The sequence below is a fragment of the Pollachius pollachius genome (genome assembly GCF_949987615.1).
Source record: "Pollachius pollachius genome assembly, chromosome: 15".
In the NCBI taxonomy this organism is placed as follows: Eukaryota; Metazoa; Chordata; class Actinopteri; order Gadiformes; family Gadidae; genus Pollachius; species Pollachius pollachius.
In genome coordinates this window covers 3,800,523-3,818,804 of record NC_136948.1, presented here as the reverse complement: position 1 = coordinate 3,818,804, position 18,282 = coordinate 3,800,523, and the positions used below count along the sequence as shown (strand labels likewise).

General features: G+C 50.6%; 1 protein-coding gene across 1 annotated transcript in view; it reads right to left on the bottom strand.

Moving 5' to 3' along the window:
- The window catches only part of slc4a11 (solute carrier family 4 member 11), an 81,929-nt gene that overhangs the window by 5,827 nt on the left and 57,820 nt on the right, over positions 1-18,282 (bottom strand). The window contains exons 8-16 of the mRNA XM_079752304.1: positions 15,520-15,729; positions 13,507-13,591; positions 10,638-10,763; positions 9,952-10,065; positions 9,259-9,391; positions 8,438-8,511; positions 5,468-5,711; positions 3,229-3,335; positions 1,667-1,832 (exon numbers count right to left, since the gene is read on the bottom strand). Of these exons, the coding sequence (XP_079608430.1) occupies positions 1,667-1,832; positions 3,229-3,335; positions 5,468-5,711; positions 8,438-8,511; positions 9,259-9,391; positions 9,952-10,065; positions 10,638-10,763; positions 13,507-13,591; positions 15,520-15,729 (1,259 nt within the window). The remainder of the gene's footprint in view (positions 1-1,666; positions 1,833-3,228; positions 3,336-5,467; positions 5,712-8,437; positions 8,512-9,258; positions 9,392-9,951; positions 10,066-10,637; positions 10,764-13,506; positions 13,592-15,519; positions 15,730-18,282) is intronic.

Here is an 18,282-nt window from a genome sequence, read left to right as displayed (position 1 = left end):
CCCACAAAAACACACACACCAAAGCACCTTCCCCCTGTTATCATTTGCATAGAGCAAACGTCATAAATATGCACATGTGGGAGCCCCCAAACACACAGGCTTGTGTGTGTGTGTGTGTGTGTGTGTGTGTGTGTGTGTGTGTGTGTGTGTGTGTGTGTATGTTTCAGTCCGTGTGTGTGTGTGTATGTGTGTGTGTGTGTAGGTGTGTGTTTTTTAGTGCAGTCAAAGGGCATCAATTTCCTGAGGTTGACTGTGCCCTTAACACAGCCTGAACACACACACCTAACACACACACACACACACACACACACATTCCAACACACAGCTCAGACATTTATCAAGCTGTTAAAACAAAAGGAAGCGGTTCTAAAGATGATCAATACTATTATTGATCACTCCATCCACAGCCGTCTCTTGTCATGGGCAGACAAAGACAGCAGACGTGACCTTTCACCAGCAGTGTTTCAGCTGTGAGGCGTCTGTTCACCACCTCTCACCGGCCCCAGGGGGCGCCAGAGAGCTGTCATGGGGTTGGTGGAGGTGGGGGGGGACTTAACAGAGCCCTACAGGGACATCAGGGCCCATCTTGGTACTTTTTGACCAAAGGTGTGAGAATTCAGTTGTTTTTATCTTATCTTATTCACCTAGGGGCCATTTTGGCTCCAGCCTGGGCCGCCATCTTGGTTCTCAACGCTTGAACCAAGATGGCTGCAGGGTGAATAAAAGGCCCATCGTCATGGTGACACGGCACCAAGATGGCGGCTACTTGAATAAAAGGCCCGTCGTCATGGTGACACGGCATCAAGATGGCGGCCAGGTGAATAAATGCCCCGTCGTCATGGTGACAAGGCACCAAAATGGCGGCCGGGTGACTAAAAGTCCCAACGTCATGGGCTGTGTCTCAATTCAGGGGACGCATCCTTAGAAGGCTGCGTTCGAAAGCCGATTGCGTCACTGCGACGCGTCAAGAATTTCCCATTTCGAAGGCTCCTTCAAATGCGGCCGACAAATGCAGCCTTCTTTTCCCGGATTTGAAGGATCCACCGGCTGGATCCTTCACGGCCCAACGTATCCCAAGATTCATTGTGCGTTGGATTTTTTCAGAAATGGCGTCAGAGAGAGTGGAAGCGGCAATTGCAGCAGATTACATTTTTAATGACAAAACTATGTAAAAACATTTTTCTATATTAAAATAAAGTTGGGACTATTTTAAATTTGTAGCTTTATTGACAAAGTTCAATGACATTAACACGAGCCATACAACATAAACTAATTAACGTTATATTTTATATAATTATTACATAACGGCTCCATATTTCTCCTCCGCCGTCCGGTTTGAACCGCAGCTGTCAGGGTTGCTAGGTGACAGGAGCTGCGCGTCGCCACGCAAGTTAAAGGGTGTTAACGGCTTGTTACGCAAACTTAAACTGCTCCAGAACATCTCATTTAAAATTGTTCGTTCGGCCTTCGGTCCGGCCTTCACGGCCTACGAAGGCCACACCTCCATAGACCGCTCGAAGGATCCCCTGAATTGAGACACAGCCATGGTGACACGGCACTAAGATGGCGGCCAGGTGAATTAAAGGCCCATCGTCATGGTGACACGGCACCAAGATGTCGTCTAGGCCTGTGCGAGGCAGAACACGGGTGTCTCTGACGGTCTCACCTGTTCTCCGGAGCGTTGGTGAGCGACACCACGATGTTCTGGTCGATGAAGATGAGCACGGCGAGCAGGAAGCCCAGGCCCATGGCGCTGATCACATTCAGCACCGACAGACGCTCGAACGGAGCCACCCGGAAGATCGGCCGGTCGTGGACCTTAAACACCGGCACTGGAGGGAGGGGGGGGGAGGAAGGAAGGACAGGAGGGTAATGAGGAAGGAAGGAATGAAGGGATGACAGGAAGGTAATGAGGAGGGAGGAGAGGAGGTGGGAGGGAGGTGATGAGGAGGGAGGGAGGAGAGGAGAGGGAGGCGATGAGGATAGAGGGCAGGAAGTTAATGTGGAAGTAAGGAAGGAAGGAGAGGAAGGAAGGAAGGGAGGACAGGGAGGTGATGAAGAGGGAAGGAGGGAGGACAGGGACGTGATGAGGAAGGTAACGAGGAAGGAAGGAAGGGAGGGCAGGAAGTTAACGAGGAAGTAGGGAAGGGAAGACAGGGTGGTAATGAGGAAGGAAGGAATGAGGGAGGAGGTAAGGGAGGAAGGAAGGAGGTAAGGAAGGAAGGAAGGAAGGAAGGAGGTAAGGAAGGAAGGAAGGAGGTAAGGAAGGAAGGAAGGAAGGAGGTAAGGAAGGAAGGAAGGAAGGAAGGAAGGAAGGAGGTAAGGAAGGAAGGAAAATAAGTAGGGTAAGTAAGCAAGCAAGTAAGTAAGTAAATAATTAAGTAAGTAAGTAAAAATTAAGTAAGCAAGTAAATAAATAATACTCTTTGGGGACTAATAAAGTATTAGTCCCCAAAATAACTTTGATGTGAGATAAGTTCAGATGCCCCCATTGGTCAGGGCGTCTCGACTCCGACACACCGCTAGCTTGTGGTTGTTAGCTCTTTGCAGACATTAGCATTAGCAGACATTAGCGTTGACAACGGATCATCACAAGGTCGCTTGTTTCCAGACAGCGGAGGGGGCGGAGACAAGGCATCCTAACGTCTTAACGACTTCACTCTAATGACTACATGGAGCTGAGATGTAAATTGTTGTTTACTTTGTTGTCTAATTCCCTCCCTCCTGTCGACTCAAGCCGCCACGGCCCACTTCTGTTCCGGATTGTTTTATATTTTTCTTTATAACCCAATCAGCCGAGCCCCCTCTGAGAACAGCTACTAACACAGTTAAGGCTTAGTTATGGTTCCGCATTGACGCAACTTAAGGGGGTTACGGACCCATTACGCCCCTCCTTGCGTCCACCGCAAGGGCCTGACGTGCGCCTCCCAAAGAGTGTAACCTTGCGTCGAGGCGACGCGGCAGCAAGGGGTGTGATTGGTCCGGTGAAGTAAACCCAACATAAACCCGACGCAGAAGCAAAAGGGGTTCACGACTGCGTCGAGGCGACTGCGTGGTCATTGCGTTGCGTCAACGTGGAACCGTAACAAGGCCTTTACGGTCCGACGGGTTTCAGTGGGAGCTCCTCCTCCTCATTAGGAGACATTGGCTCCTCCTCCTCCCTATCTGACCAGGAGACATTGGGGGCGACCGGGAGGCCCAGAGAGAGCGATGAAGATGTGTACTCACACTCGATGTCGTTGAAGACGTAGGAGCCAATGAAGGAGAACATCAGGACGGAGATGGGCAGAGCGCAGTCCGACAGAACCTCCCTCACTTTGGCATGCAGGAACGGACTGGAGGGAGAGGGAGAGAGAGAGAGAGAGAGAGAGAGAGAGAGAGAGAGAGAGAGAGAGAGAGAGAGAGAGAGAGAGGGAGAGGGGGAGAGGGGGAGAGAGAGAGAGAGGGAGAGGGGGAGAGAGAGAGCGAGAGGGAGGGGGAAAGAAAGAGTCTTAGCCAAGTACTTTTGCACTTTTGCATAACATGCATTTTTGGATTCTTACTGAATTGTACATTTGACTTTTATCTTATGTTTCTTTCTGTATCTTATTTTACTTTTTCATGCGTTGGCAATGTATTGCCAGTGTTTCCCATGCCAATAGAGCGCTTTGAATTCAGTTGAAAGAGAAAGATGCAGAGAGAGAGAGAGAGAGAGAGAGAGAGCGGGAGAGCGAGAGAGAGAGAAAGAGACATGGCTACACCGTGAGAGAGATGCAGAGAGAAAGAAAGAGAGAGAGAGAGAGAGAGCGGGAGAGAGAGAGAGAGAGAAACATGGCTACACCGTGAGAGAGATGCAGAGAGAAAGAAAGAGAGAGAGAGTGAGAGACCTACTGGAGAGAGAGAGCCACAGATAGAGAGAGGAGCAGTGAAGGTAGATTAAAAGGTATATGATTGATGAATATTCTTCCTGAGCGGGAACAGGATGATGGTGTAATCTATTCTGTCCCTGCCCCCCTCCTCCCCACCACCACCCACTCATTGGGGGCCTTTTTGAGGGTGATTAGATTAGGGGCCACAAACACAAGTGCAGCAGTTTCTCCTTATTACATCCCAGCCCGCCGTGAGAACATCTGCTGGAACATTCTAGCGTCTGCAGCTCCGCCCGGGCGGAGGGGTCACCTGACTCCACCCAAACCTGATTTAAAACCCCCCCAGTGGTCACACGGCGGGCGGGGGGAGGCCGCACCTCCTGCAGGGTCGGGCTGTACCCTACCTCCTTGTGTCCTACCTCCTACTGGGACAGGCTGTCCTACTGCTGGAGACCACAGGACCCACCTCCTCCTTGGACAGGGTGCACCCTACCTCCTTGTGTCCTACCTCCTCCCTCCTGTTGAACTGGTGCCGGGTGTACCCTACCTCCTTGTGTCCTACCTCCTCCCTCCTGTTGAACTGGTGCCGGGTGTACCCTACCTCCTTGACTCCTACCTCCTCTTGAACTGGTACAGGGTGTACCCTACCTCCTTGTGTCCTACCTCCTCTTGAACTGGTACAGGGTGCACCCTACCTCCTTGTTTCCTTGACTCCTACCTCCTCTTGAACTGGTACAGGGTGTACCCTACCTCCTTGACTCCTACCTCCTCTTGAACTGGTACAGGGTGTACCCTACCTCCTTGACTCCTACCTCCTCTTGAACTGGTACAGGGTGTACCCTACCTCCTTGACTCCTACCTCCTCTTGAACTGGTACAGGGTGTACCCTACCTCCTTGACTCCTACCTCCTCTTGAACTGGTACAGGGTGTACCCTACCTCCTTGACTCCTACCTCCTCTTGAACTGGTACAGGGTGTACCCTACCTCCTTGACTCCTACCTCCTCTTGAACTGGTACAGGGTGTACCCTACCTCCTTGACTCCTACCTCCTCTTGAACTGGTACAGGGTGTACCCTACCTCCTTGACTCCTACCTCCTCTTGAACTGGTACAGGGTGTACCCTACCTCCTTGACTCCTACCTCCTCTTGAACTGGTACAGGGTGCACCCTACCTCCTTGTTTCCTTGACTCCTACCTCCTCTTGAACTGGTACAGGGTGTACCCTACCTCCTTGACTCCTACCTCCTCTTGAACTGGTACAGGGTGTACCCTACCTCCTTGACTCCTACCTCCTCTTGAACTGGTACAGGGTGTACCCTACCTCCTTGACTCCTACCTCCTCTTGAACTGGTACAGGGTGTACCCTACCTCCTTGACTCCTACCTCCTCTTGAACTGGTACAGGGTGTACCCTACCCCCTTGACTCCTACCTCCTCTTGAACTGGTACAGGGTGTACCCTACCTCCTTGACTCCTACCTCCTCTTGAACTGGTACAGGGTGTACCCTACCTCCTTGACTCCTACCTCCTCTTGAACTGGTACAGGGTGTACCCTACCTCCTTGACTCCTACCTCCTCTTGAACTGGTACAGGGTGTACCCTACCTCCTTGACTCCTACCTCCTCTTGAACTGGTACAGGGTGTACCCCATCCAGAGTGTTCCCAGCATCAGCAGCAGACACAGCAGGGGTCTCTCGCGGGTGCAGTGGATGATGGACTCTGGGAAGGCTGTGTACTCCATGGCCGCCGTCACCACGCCGCTGGCGTTGCTAGGCGCCAGGGAGCCCAGCTGGTCTTGGCGGGGGGGGAAGGCCGCCATGGTCCCGTTAGAGAGCGTCGGCGCGCTGTAGTACCGGTGGAATACTGCAATCACACACAGTTAGGTTATACTGGAATCACACACAGTTAGGCTGTACTGGAATCACACACAGTTAGGTTATACTGGAATCACACACAGTTAGGCTGTACTGGAATCACACACAGTTAGGTTATACTGGAATCACACACACTTAGGTTATACTGGAATCACACACAGTTAGGTTATACTGGAATCACACACAGTTAGGCTGTACTGGAATCACACACAGTTAGGTTATACTGGAATCACACACAGTTAGGCTGTACTGGAATCACACACAGTTAGGCTGTACTGGAATCACACACAGTTAGGTTATACTGGAATCACACACAGTTAGGTTATACTGCAATCACACACAGTTAGGTTATACTGGAATCACACACAGTTAGGCTGTACTGGAATCACACACAGTTAGGTTATACTGGAATCACACACAGTTAGGCTGTACTGGAATCACACACAGTTAGGTTATACTGGAATCACACACAGTTAGGTTATACTGGAATCACACACAGTTAGGTTATACTGGAATCACACACAGTTAGGTTATACTGGAATCACACACAGTTAGGCTGTACTGGAATCACACACAGTTAGGTTATACTGGAATCACACACAGTTAGGTTATACTGGAATCACACACAGTTAGGTTATACTGGAATCACACACAGTTAGGTTATACTGGAATCACACACAGTTAGGTTATACTGGAATCACACACAGTTAGGTTATACTGGAATCACACACAGTCAGACTATGGTACCTGTGAACTGGAATCTCCATCTTCATCATTTATAAGAGCTTTATTGTCATATCTGTTGAAATTCTCTTGACATCCCGACAGCAATCAATAAATCAAATAGTCGGACAAAAAAACAAATCGAGTATCTATGACCAGGCCAGACATAAACCTGTCCAGTCATTTCATTCGGCCTGCCTGGCTGTCTACCTAGCTACCCAGCTATGTCTAAGTCAAAGTCAATTTTATTGTAAATTCCAACAAATGTCCAAGCATAAAATAAATAAATAAGTCCAAATAGAAGAACCGAAAGCTACCTGCGCAAGGGTCATGGCTGGGGACCGTGGTCCTCCACAAGGCTATGCAGACCTACTGCTAACGCTAGCGAGCTAGCAACGTGTTTTGGGGGAGTGGCTTAAGAGGGAGGACTGAAGGGAGGGAGGGGATGCTTTCGGTTGGATACTTTCAATATCCCGCTGGCTCTGGCTGGTTTCTTCAGGTTTCACACTCTAGCTTTAAGGAGCAGGTAGGGGGTCAGGGGTCACCTGCTCTACAAAGCCTACAGGGAGACTGGGACATTGGTGGTTTGAACCCGGAAGCTTTTGTCTGGGACTCAAACTAACTAGACTATCCTGCCACCAGAAACAGATACTCGAGTGGTTGATGGATGGGGTTATGGTTGGTCTCTAACTGGTAAAACTGTTCTGAGAAGGGAAGGGAGTGGCACTAGGTTCAACCCCAGGTTACCACAGCCTAGTGGAGTGTTCCTTTTGGTGCAAAACTTACGGAGAACCGCGTTTTAAACACAATTCTATGGAAAAAGCCCTCTGACACCAGGAACAGAAACAGAGCCTGAAACTCTTTCAAGAGTTTAGTCCTAAACGTAAGCTCAGACGCTGCTGGTAAGGGCTTGGGGTGGGAGCGGAGAATACATAAATTATGGTAATATTGTGCTAATGCTATTCAAGCCACCGGCGAGATTCAACTTTGCTCAAACATTTGGAAGATGCTATCGTGTCGGTATCTTCACGAATGAAATGTTGTGTTTTAAATGTCGCAATTAACCGCTGGAATATTATGAAATCAGTATAGGATGATAAGCGAGGAAAACGTCTCCCCCGGCCAACCCCTCTGACAGAATGGTCTTTGGCGGGTAATCGCACCAGCGCCGCCTGATCAATCAACCGCTAAGTGATACAATCCCTCTATCACAGATCCCGTTGCCATGGAGACCAGACAGGGGGATGCGGGATGCATGGGGTTTCCCTGTGAGGATGGGGGGCTTGTCAATGAGAGTGTGTGTGTGTGTGTGTGTGTGTTTGTGTGTGTGTGTGTGTGTGTGTGTATGTTTATGTGTGAGTGTGTGTGTCTGTGTGCGTGTGCATGTTCGTGTCAGTGTGTGTGTGTGTGTGTGTGTGTGTGTGTGCATGTGTGTGTGTGTGTGTGAGGGGCACTGTGAACTGGGTCCCACTGTCCTATTATCCCAACACGCTGCAGACTCAGAGCTAACAGTGAACACTTCTCCATTACTGGCTGTGTTAGCGAGTGGCGTGATTTCCCTTCTGAATTAGGGACTGATTACATGGGCGGTTGTCCTCTCAGGAAGATGATCTTAGAAAACCATCACTATTCTTTTGGAAGCAACGCAAGGCATCACGATTTCCTTTATTTCATCCCATTATCATTTTGGTATTGAATGCATCAGTCCTGTTTGTAACAATGAAGCACCCTGGGAGGTGAAGTAGTGCCCCGCAATGCTACATGGACAGGTCTGGTCTAGACCTGCTGGTCTGGGTCTGGTCTAGACCTGCTGGTCTGGATCTGGTCTAGACCTGCTGGTCCGGGTCTGGTCTAGACCGGCTGGTCTCGTTCTGGTCTAGACCTGCTGGTCTGGGTCTGGTCTAGACCTGCTGGTCTCGGTCTGGTCTAGACCTGCTTGTCTCGGTCTGTGTCTACAGCTCCTACCTCGGGCTGGAGGAAGCAGGGACTTACTTTTCACGGTGCCTTTGACCGCATCCACCACAAAGGCGATGGAGATGAAGAGAGCGATGACCTCCTCTGTAGACCTGGAAGACAGCAGAGCAACCAGGCCACACTTAGAACCACAAGGAGCTCTGCCTATTAGATAACCACATGTAGAGCTAGAACACTTAGAACCAATAGGTCTGTCTGTTAGGGAACCACATGTAGAGCTAGAACACTTAGAAACACCAGAAGATCTGTCTGTTAGAGTACCACATGTAGAGCTAGACCACTTAGAACCACCAGAAGATCTGTCTGTTAGAGTACTACATGTACAGATATAACCATTAGAACCACAAGATCTGTCTGTTAGAGTACCACACGTAGAACTAGAACACTTAGAACCAATAGGTCTGTCTGATAGAGTACCACACGTAGAGCTAGAACACTTAGAACCATCAAGAGGAGGAGGAGGTGGAGGAGGAGGTGGAGGAGAGGAGGGAGGAGGAGGAGGAGTAGGAGAGGAGAGGAGGGAGGAGGAGAAGGAGTTAGAGGAGGAGAGGAGGGAGGAGGAGGAGGAGGAGGAGGGAGGGGGAGGTGGAGGAGGAGGTGGAGGAGGAGGTGGAGGAGGAGGAGGGAGGTGGAGGGAGGAGGAGGAGGAGGAGGGAGGTGGAGGAGTAGGAGAGGAGAGGAGGGAGGAGGAGGTGGAGGAGGAGGAGGAGGAGGAGGGAGGTGGAGGAGGAGGAGGAGGAGGTGGAGGAGGAGGTGGAGGAGGAGGAGTAGGAGAGGAGAGGAGGGAGGAGGAGGTGGAGGAGGAGGAGGAGGAGGAGGAGGAGGAGGAGGGGGGGCACCTCTTGAAGAGCTTCATGAGGAGGCTGAGGTTGAAGATGCCTCCCAGGATGAGGAAGAGGCTGTTCCACAGACCGATGCACGCGTAGAACGCTGGGAAGTCCAGGTCGTAGTCATCACAGATCCCCCGGATCACTGGTACACACACACACACGCACACGCACACACACACACGCACGCACGCACGCACGCACACACACACACACACACACACACACACACACACGCATACGCAGAGACAAACACATAGACACACACACACGTAAGTATAGGGTGGTCCGGATTACATGAGGAGGAGTGCGTGTTTGTTCGTGCTTTTGTTGATGCAGTTACTCAATTAGTAGCAGTATACATGTCCACTATGCACTTTCTCCCTTCTAATTCACTATTCTGTCTGTTCTAGCGTGTTGCGGTGACTGCGACTGGATGCCCGGACTCCCCTCATGGTTAACCGGCCAGCATCCCATCATCAATTTAATATGTTTTGCCTGTATGCACGTGTGTCAATTATGGCACCCACTGCACTCCAGATTCCCTTGTAGGGGGGTTGGGGTTAGGGGGCTGCCATAAATATTTGGCCTGCAAAGCCCTTTCAGACTGTTACGTGATTAAGGGATATGCAAATACAATTGAATTGAATTTAATCGAGCACCGGTGGTCAAAGTGGTCTGGATAGACGAGGAGGAGTGTGGTACCGGTGATGAAGATGGCCAGGGGAGCGGTGGTGAGGGGAATGACCAGGGGGGATCCGGCGAACAGAGAGTAGATCACTCCTCCGATGCTCTGACCTATCATGGTCTTCTTCACGTCTGGAGGGACGACACACACCTTTAATACACGCACACATCGCATACACACACACACAGGCTCACACATGCACACACACATCGCACGCACACGCATGAACACAATACATCTCATACACACACACACCTGTGTAAGTACACACACACACACATACACATCTCATACACACACAAACACACGTGCACACACACACACATCTCGAAGATACACACACAACTCTACCATACACAATCACACAAAAACACAAATGCTTCATCCTGTCTTTCATGTCATTTTTTTATCACAAAAAAGAATAAAGGACAATATTAACATAATAATTGTACTAAATAAGAACTTGGGTTTACTACGTGTAGAGAGAGAGCTTCAATCATAAGAGTGAACATCAGATCAGACCATCATATTTGTTGTAAGCGTGTGTGTAGCATGCATGTGTAGCTAGCATGTGTAGTTAGCATGTGTGTACCTAGCGTGGGTGTGTAGCTAGCATGTGTGTAGTTAGCATGTGTGTAGTTAGCACATGTGTGCGTGTAGCTAGCACGTGTAGTTAGCGCGTGTGTGTAGCCTGTGTGCGTACCGATCTCTCCGCGGGTGCTCTCGTCGTTGAGCGAGCCGAAGGCGATGGCCGGCAGCAGGATGGCGATGTACAGGAAGATGGCCGTCGTCATGTACTTCAGCAGAGTCTTGTTGCTTCCCACCACACCTGCGCACAGGTAACACACAGCCTTCTAAACCAGGCTAAAACAGGTTAAACCAGGGTTCAACCAGGCTAAATCACAAGGGTTCAAGCAGGCTGACCCAGAGCAAACTAAGACCGGCCACCCCAAGACCGGCCACTAAGACCGGCTACCCCCACACCTGGGGAGAGGAAACACACACCATGCTAAACCAGGGTTACATCAGGGTTACATCAGGGTTCCACCAGGCTAAACTAGGCCCAGCCCTGGCTAAACCAGGCTAAACCAGGGTTCAACCAGGCTAAACTAGGCCCAGCCCTGGCTGAACCAGTACAAATTATAGTTTGGTGTAGGAGGATGAAATTTAGAAAATAGAATATAGAATATTTAGCATATTTGTGCTATGGAAACTGAAACAGGAAACAGGTGGCCCCGATCCAGCCCCAGACAAAGACGGCAGGCTTCCATTATCGGGGGGGGGGGGGGGGGGGGGGAGTGTATATTATTCAACTGTGAAACGCCACAATAAGAGTCTCATTAAATCACCTGATTAGGCCAAATGAATCAACTAATGAATGAACTAATGAATGAACTCATTATACCCAGCCAAGCAGTCTGTGGTCTTCATTACCGCTCAGAACAGTTGTTTGGCTTTTAAAAAACAACGGCGCTCACGGCCTCGGTGATATTTTTAATGAGCCTCCCTTCCGAGCCGAATTAAGGTCACAATACGTGTAATTTGGATGAAGCGAGCACATCAAGACTATAGGATGTTTTCATCCGCACGCGGCAACACGGGCGCCCACGAAGGACTGTTGTTCTGCTGGCCCTGAACCGCGAACACAAACAAACCTTGGAGAAGTTAATGCATTCACAGATTTACGATAACAAGATCCGAGGAAAACAGTTCACTGCCTGCGTGGTCTCCCCCTTCAGGCTGTGTGTGACCTGTTTTACACCTGCTTCAAACCTGGTCTACACCTGGTTTAGGACCGGATGGTTTAGACCTGCTTTACACCTGCTTCAAACCTGGTCTACACCTGGTTTAGGACCGGATGGTTTAGACCTGCTTTACACCTGCTTCAAACCTGGTCTACACCTGGTTTAGGACCGGATGGTTTAGACCTGCTTTACACCTGCTTCAAACCTGGTCTACACCTGGTTTAAGACCGGATGGTTTAGACCTGTTTTGGACCGGGAGGTTCTTGACCTGATCCAGGCCTGGATAGTTATGATCTGGTTTAGACCAGAAGGTTTTAGACCTGGGTTCAGCCGGTCTGGTTTCGACCTGGTGTAAACCTGGTTCAATCCTGGTCTACACCGTTTTAAACCGGGAAGGTTTCGACCTGGTTTCAACCTGGTTTGGATCTTGATGTGGTTTACAAGTTACCAGCGACAACCCGGCTAATAGAATAACTGAAGGAAACCTCAGGGACATGTGATTGGCTGATATGAGGTGTCAGGTGATGCTATGTGATGCCAGGGGACCTCAGCGCGGTGTCATCACCCTGCACGGGCCTGTGTTCTGGGGGTAAAGTGGCAGAGACAGGTTGGTGTCTGATCCAGAGTCTGTCTGCTCTTTAGTGTGGAAAACCGCAGGAGGCCAGCAAACTGGGATTTCAAGAGATGCACACACTCAAATACACACACAAACACAGAGAGAGGTGTATGCACACCCACCACATACACACGTACAGATAAAGATTTGGACACACACACACAAACGCAGTAAGCAGACATTGAGTGAAAACCACAAGAATGTCAGAGTGCCCCCCTGCTGTGAGGAGACAAAAAACATGATTGACTTTAACATGGACCAGCAGGGAGTCTGGCCAGTCAGTCTGATGGCCTACTCTCTGTACAGTCTGATGGTAGCCTACCGTCTGAGGTCTGATGGTAACCTACTCTCTGTACAGTCTGATGGTAGCCTACCATCTGTACAGTCTGATGGTAGCCTACCGTCTGTACAGTCTGATGGTAGCCTACTCTCTGTACAGTCTGATGGTAGCCTACTCTCTGTACAGTCTGATGGTAGCCTACCGTCTGTACAGTCTAATGGTAGCCTAGTCTCTGTACAGTCTGATGGTAGCCTACCATCTGTACAGTCTGATGGTAGCCTACTCTCTGTACAGTCTGATGGTAGCCTACTCTCTGTACAGTCTGATGGTGGCATACCATCTGTACAGACTGATGGTAGCCTACCATCTGAGGTCTGATGGTAGCCTACTCTCTGTAAAGTCTGATGGTAGCCTACTCTCTGTACAGTCTGCTACCATCAGTCTGATGGTAGCCTACTCTCTGTACAGTCTGACGGTAGCCTACTCTCTGTACAGTCTGATGGCAGCCTACTCTCTGTACAGTCTGATGGTAGCCTACCATCTTTACAGTCTGATGGTAGCCTACCATCTGTACAGTCTGATGGTAGCCTACTCTCTGTACAGACTGATGGTAGCCTACCATCTTTACAGTCTGATGGTAGCCTACTCTCTGTACAGTCTGATGGTAGCCTACTCTCTGTACAGTCTGATGGTAGCCTACCGTCTGTGGTCTGATGGTAGCCTACCGTCTGTGGTCTGATGGTAGCCTACCGTCTGAGGTCTGATGGTAGCCAACCGTATGTGGTCTGATAGTAGCCTACCGTCTGTACAGTCTGATGGTAGCCTACTCTCTGTACAGTCTGATGGTAGCCTACTCTCTGTACAGTCTGATGGTAGCCTACTCTCTGAGGTCTGATGGTAGCCTACTCTCTGAGGTCTGATGGTAGCCTACCGTCTGTGAAGTCTGAAGGGTAGAAGGGCAGTCGGCGACACAGGTCCTCATAGATCCCTCGGCCGGCGCGGAAGAAGTCTTTACACTGCAGGAGAGAAGAGGGTCAGACCTGCTGCCACGCAGAAGAGAGCAGTGGGGGGACGAAATCACGCCCAGAACATTCACTGGTGCCGGGACCACTGGGATCAATGGTGCAAATTTACTGGAAAGAATGGTGGGAAGGCGCGATGGAGCAGTGCACTGTTAAAACAGAACAAAGCCGAGTGTGACGGTTCCCATTTAAGGGATGAGAACGCGTTACTTTAGGGATATCAAACAAACATTACTCAGGCATGAAACAATCCCGACAGCCATGGTTAAAACCAGTTCACCCTCTTTAACACAGTGGGATGGTGGTCCTCTGCCACGATGGAACGTTCCCCGTTAAATCCACCCTGTTTTAGGGGAACAGGCTCTGACTGAATAAGACCTGTTTAATGTAATATACACAGATGTAGGTTTCATGAATCCCATAATCCTGAAGACAGCTGTGCTGGGGTCAAGGTCCACGGGCTGTTAAGACAACCGCCGGGGTGGTCGCTGTGTCTCCTGGATCAGAGGGAGGGGTTTGACGTGTCTGGAGCCGAGACATGTCAACAGCTAGGAATGCTCCGACAACAGATGTTGATGTGTTTATTCGCGTTGATGTGTTTATTCGTGTTGACGTGTTTATTTTAAGAACACACGCTGCTCCTTAACGCACCCCTGCTGAGGACTCGTGTGTCGTAAAATGTGTTGTTTTGTAGAGTGTGTGTGTGTGTGTGTATGGATTGGAGGTATGTTTGTTGCATGGCTTCGACATGCAAATCTGTATCGTGTGTGTGTTGTCTGCAGGTTGGTGTGTTTGTATATTTATCGGAGTGTGTACATTTGCGTGTTTGTGTGTGTGATTGCATGTGTGTGCGTGAGTGTCTGCTTGTGTGTGTGTGTGTGGTGTTTATGGTTTGCTCAGAGCACACGTTTAGTCTGTGGGCCTCTTGGAGACATCAGAAACATTTGGCGCCATGACAGGAAGTGCAGACACAAGTAACTTCCTGTGGGCGGTCCCAAGGCATTCTAGGATACAGGAGGGGAGGGGGGCTGGGGATGTCCCCTGTTCTTATTCTCGAGACGGTCATCCGTCACCTGACAGACGACGAGACAGGTAGGCAGACTCTCAAACACACAGACACAAACACACACACACACACACACACACACACACACACACACACACACACACACTCACACACACACACACACACTGACAGGTAGGCAGACTCTCAAACACACGGACACAAACACTAACACACACACACACACACACACACACACTCACACACACACACACTCACACACACACACACTCACACAGACAGGTAGGCAGACTCTCAAACACACACACACACACACACACACACACACACACTCAGACAGGTAGGCAGACTCTCAAACACACAGTCACAATCACAAACACACACACACACACACACACACACACACACACTCAGACAGGGAGGCAGACTCTCAAACACACAGGCAAACATACAGACAGACAGACAGACAAACAGGGAGTAAGGAAGGAAGACAGAGAGACAGAGATCCTCACACCCCCCCCCCCCCCCCCACACACACACACACACACACACACACACACACACACACACACACACACACACACACACAGACAGGTAGGCAGACTCTCAAACACACAGACACAAACACACACACACACACACACGCACACACACACACACACACACACACACACGCACACACACACACGCACACACACACACACACACACACACACACACACACACACACACAAACAGATAGACAGACATGCAGAGACAGACAGAAACAAAAAAAACCTTAACCGCCTTAACAGTCAAATAGACTGAGGGTTGGTGCTGAGAAGCAGACAGACCGGCAGACGGACAGACCGGCAGACAGGCAGACGGACGGACCGGCAGAGAGTCCAGTCCTACAGACCATGAGGGGCTTGTTGCTCCGGGGGTCCGTCTCCTCCTCCCCCAGGGCGGTGGGCTGCTGGTTGGAGGCGGTCAGCTGGTGCCTCTGGAGGACCAGCGCCTCCTTGAACTCCTCCTGGGTCTTCGTGTCCAGCAGCTTCTGCCTGAAGGAGATGTCCGAGAACAGGGTGGCGAACGTCCGGCCCAGCTCCATGGACGTCTTGGTGCTTTTCTGGGGGAAGAGGTTCACGCTTCAGCTGGGATGGACTTCACTTACATTTCAGTACAAGGATATACAATCACAAATATAAACTGAATCAAATGAATGAATTTAATTAAACGTAATACAATTAATTCAATTCAATCAATTTAATTACGTTTAATTTGATGAAATTAAATTAAATCGAATTAAACTAAATTAAATGAAACTAAATTGACTTCATTATAAAGTTGATGAACACACATTCCAATGCTGGTGGAATTGTCCGGTCCAACTTTATTTTACTTAAAAATCGAAACCAGTGATGTACAGATGTAAACATTTTGCGTGCCTGTGTGTGTGCGTGTGTTTGTGTGTGTGACCCTCAAACACATTACATACAATATAAACCAATACACACGTACTGAATGTAGTGGACTGCATTGAGGGTCAAAAGAGAGGAACAGACTACAAACAAACAGAGTCGTTTCTAGTCTAGTTCTAAAGACGCCCACTGTGTGTTTTAATGCTGGATGGGAGGCTCCTTGTTCCAGACATTGGGAGCAGCTGTTTGAGCAGAAAGGGTGTCCCGAGGCGAGAACGTGGGACGAAAGCGTCCCAGCTTCACCTGAGAATCCCTGCTAACTTCCTAATACTCTTTGCTCCCCATCATCATAAGCTTCTTGTACTATATTGCATTGCTTGTACTATATATGAAAAAGGTGAGCAACAAGCAGATGGGAGGATGAAGGAAAGGAGATGGTTCAAGCCGCCATCTTGGTAGGCTTCTCCTTGACCAAACCCTGTATATATAATAACCAAACAACCAGTGCTTTTGGGATTATAATGGTGAAAAAGTATCAAGATGGTGGCTTGGAATGGACTTGACATCATGTGAAGCACTCCTATGACCAACTGTAGCATCAGTAGCTAATCCAGAACTGTCCCTCCATTCCCCCTGCGGGAGGGCTAAAGAACCAATCCAGTCTAATCCGTTCCTGGAGTGACTCAGCGTGGCTCCAGTTAGCTCTGGTTAGCTCCAGTTAGCTCCGGTTAGCTCCAGTTAGCTCCAGGTGGTCCATGTCGCAGTCGGCGTTCTGCGTCGGCCACAAGAGAGCAGCGAGCACACGGCATGGTGGCGATGGGGTCGAAGGTGAGGTCCTGGGGTTACTCCTCCTCCCCACCTTCTCCTCCCCATGCTCCTCCTATCATCTCCTCTCCCCGTACTCCCAACGCCTCCTCCTCCCCCGTTGCTCCAAACCCACCCCAGCCTAGCCTCCACCGGGCTGAGTCAGACCCTGAGTCAGCCTGCCGCCTTGAAGGTAGGAACGAGGGCAGAATGAACGCGCTTCTCTGAGAGCTCTGTGAGAGCGTCGTCTCCGGAGGCAAGGCCTCATTAGGGTGCTTCTTGTTTCACGGAACACCGGCTGTTATTAAGAGGCTCTGTGGTGTTGTGCCGAACACCAGATGGGAACCACCTCAGGTTCGAATAACTCACGCTAAACAGCCCTTTACGACACTCCGCGGTACGCACATTCGGAACACAGCGTTAACTGTAAAACGAGGCGATCAATGCCCGGACAATTAGCTTAGGCGACAACAGCTCAACAGGGGGCGCCATTACAACACTTCCAGACTGGATTACTCCCAGCAGGCTTTAAGTCCTGGATTGGGTCAGTGTTTATTTGGGGGGGGGGGTGTGTTTGCCGTTCACAGCCCAGCACCACAGGGGGGGCCGGGCACGGCTGTGGTTGGTAATCCCACATCTGACGCGAGGCTGTCACAAGCCCGGGGGGGGGGGGGGAGGAGACACGGGGGGAGCAATGGGGGAGGGAGGAGGTAGGAGGAGTAGGAGGTAGGAGGGGAGGAGAAATGGGTGAGGAGGGGCCTTGACTATGAGCGAGGTGGGAGGAGGAGGTAGTACGGGGGGGAGGAGGGACGTTGGGAGGAGGAGGGGAGGAGGAGGCAGCCGGGCGAGGACGGATGGGGAGTGAGAGGGAGTGAGGAAGTGGGGGAGAGCGAGGAGCGATGTCGGGGAGGTGGGGGGGGGGAGCAGGGGGGGGGTAGTGATGGGGGGGGACGGAGGGGATTGGTGTGCTGAGCGTGTGGAGCGACAGCTTTGGTAAACAGCTCCTGAGGACAGTAATCCTCCAGGAGGAGAGAGGAAGGGGAAGGAGGAAGGGGGGAGGAGGCGAGGAGGCGGTAAAGGAAGGACGTGAGGAGAAGATAAGAGAAGATAAGGGGGAGGAGTGAGAGGGGGAGGAGAGGAAGGAGAGGAGAGGAGGGGGGGGGAGAGGAGAGGAGGGGGGGAAGAGGAGGAGGAGAGCCCTCCTGTTGCCGGATAGGACGATTATAAAGATGCCATCTCAAATGGTTTATCTCTCCTCCACTCTGCCGCACTGCCAAGATATCTCTCTCTTTCTTTGCCTCTCTCTCTCCCTCTCTCTCCCTCTCCCTCCCTCTCTCTCTCTCTCTCTCTCTCCCTCTCTCTCTCTCTCTCGCTCTCCCTCCCTCTCTCTCCCTCTCTCTCTCTCTCTCTCCCTCCCTCTCTCTCTCTCTCTCTCCCTTCTCTCTCTCTCTCCCTCC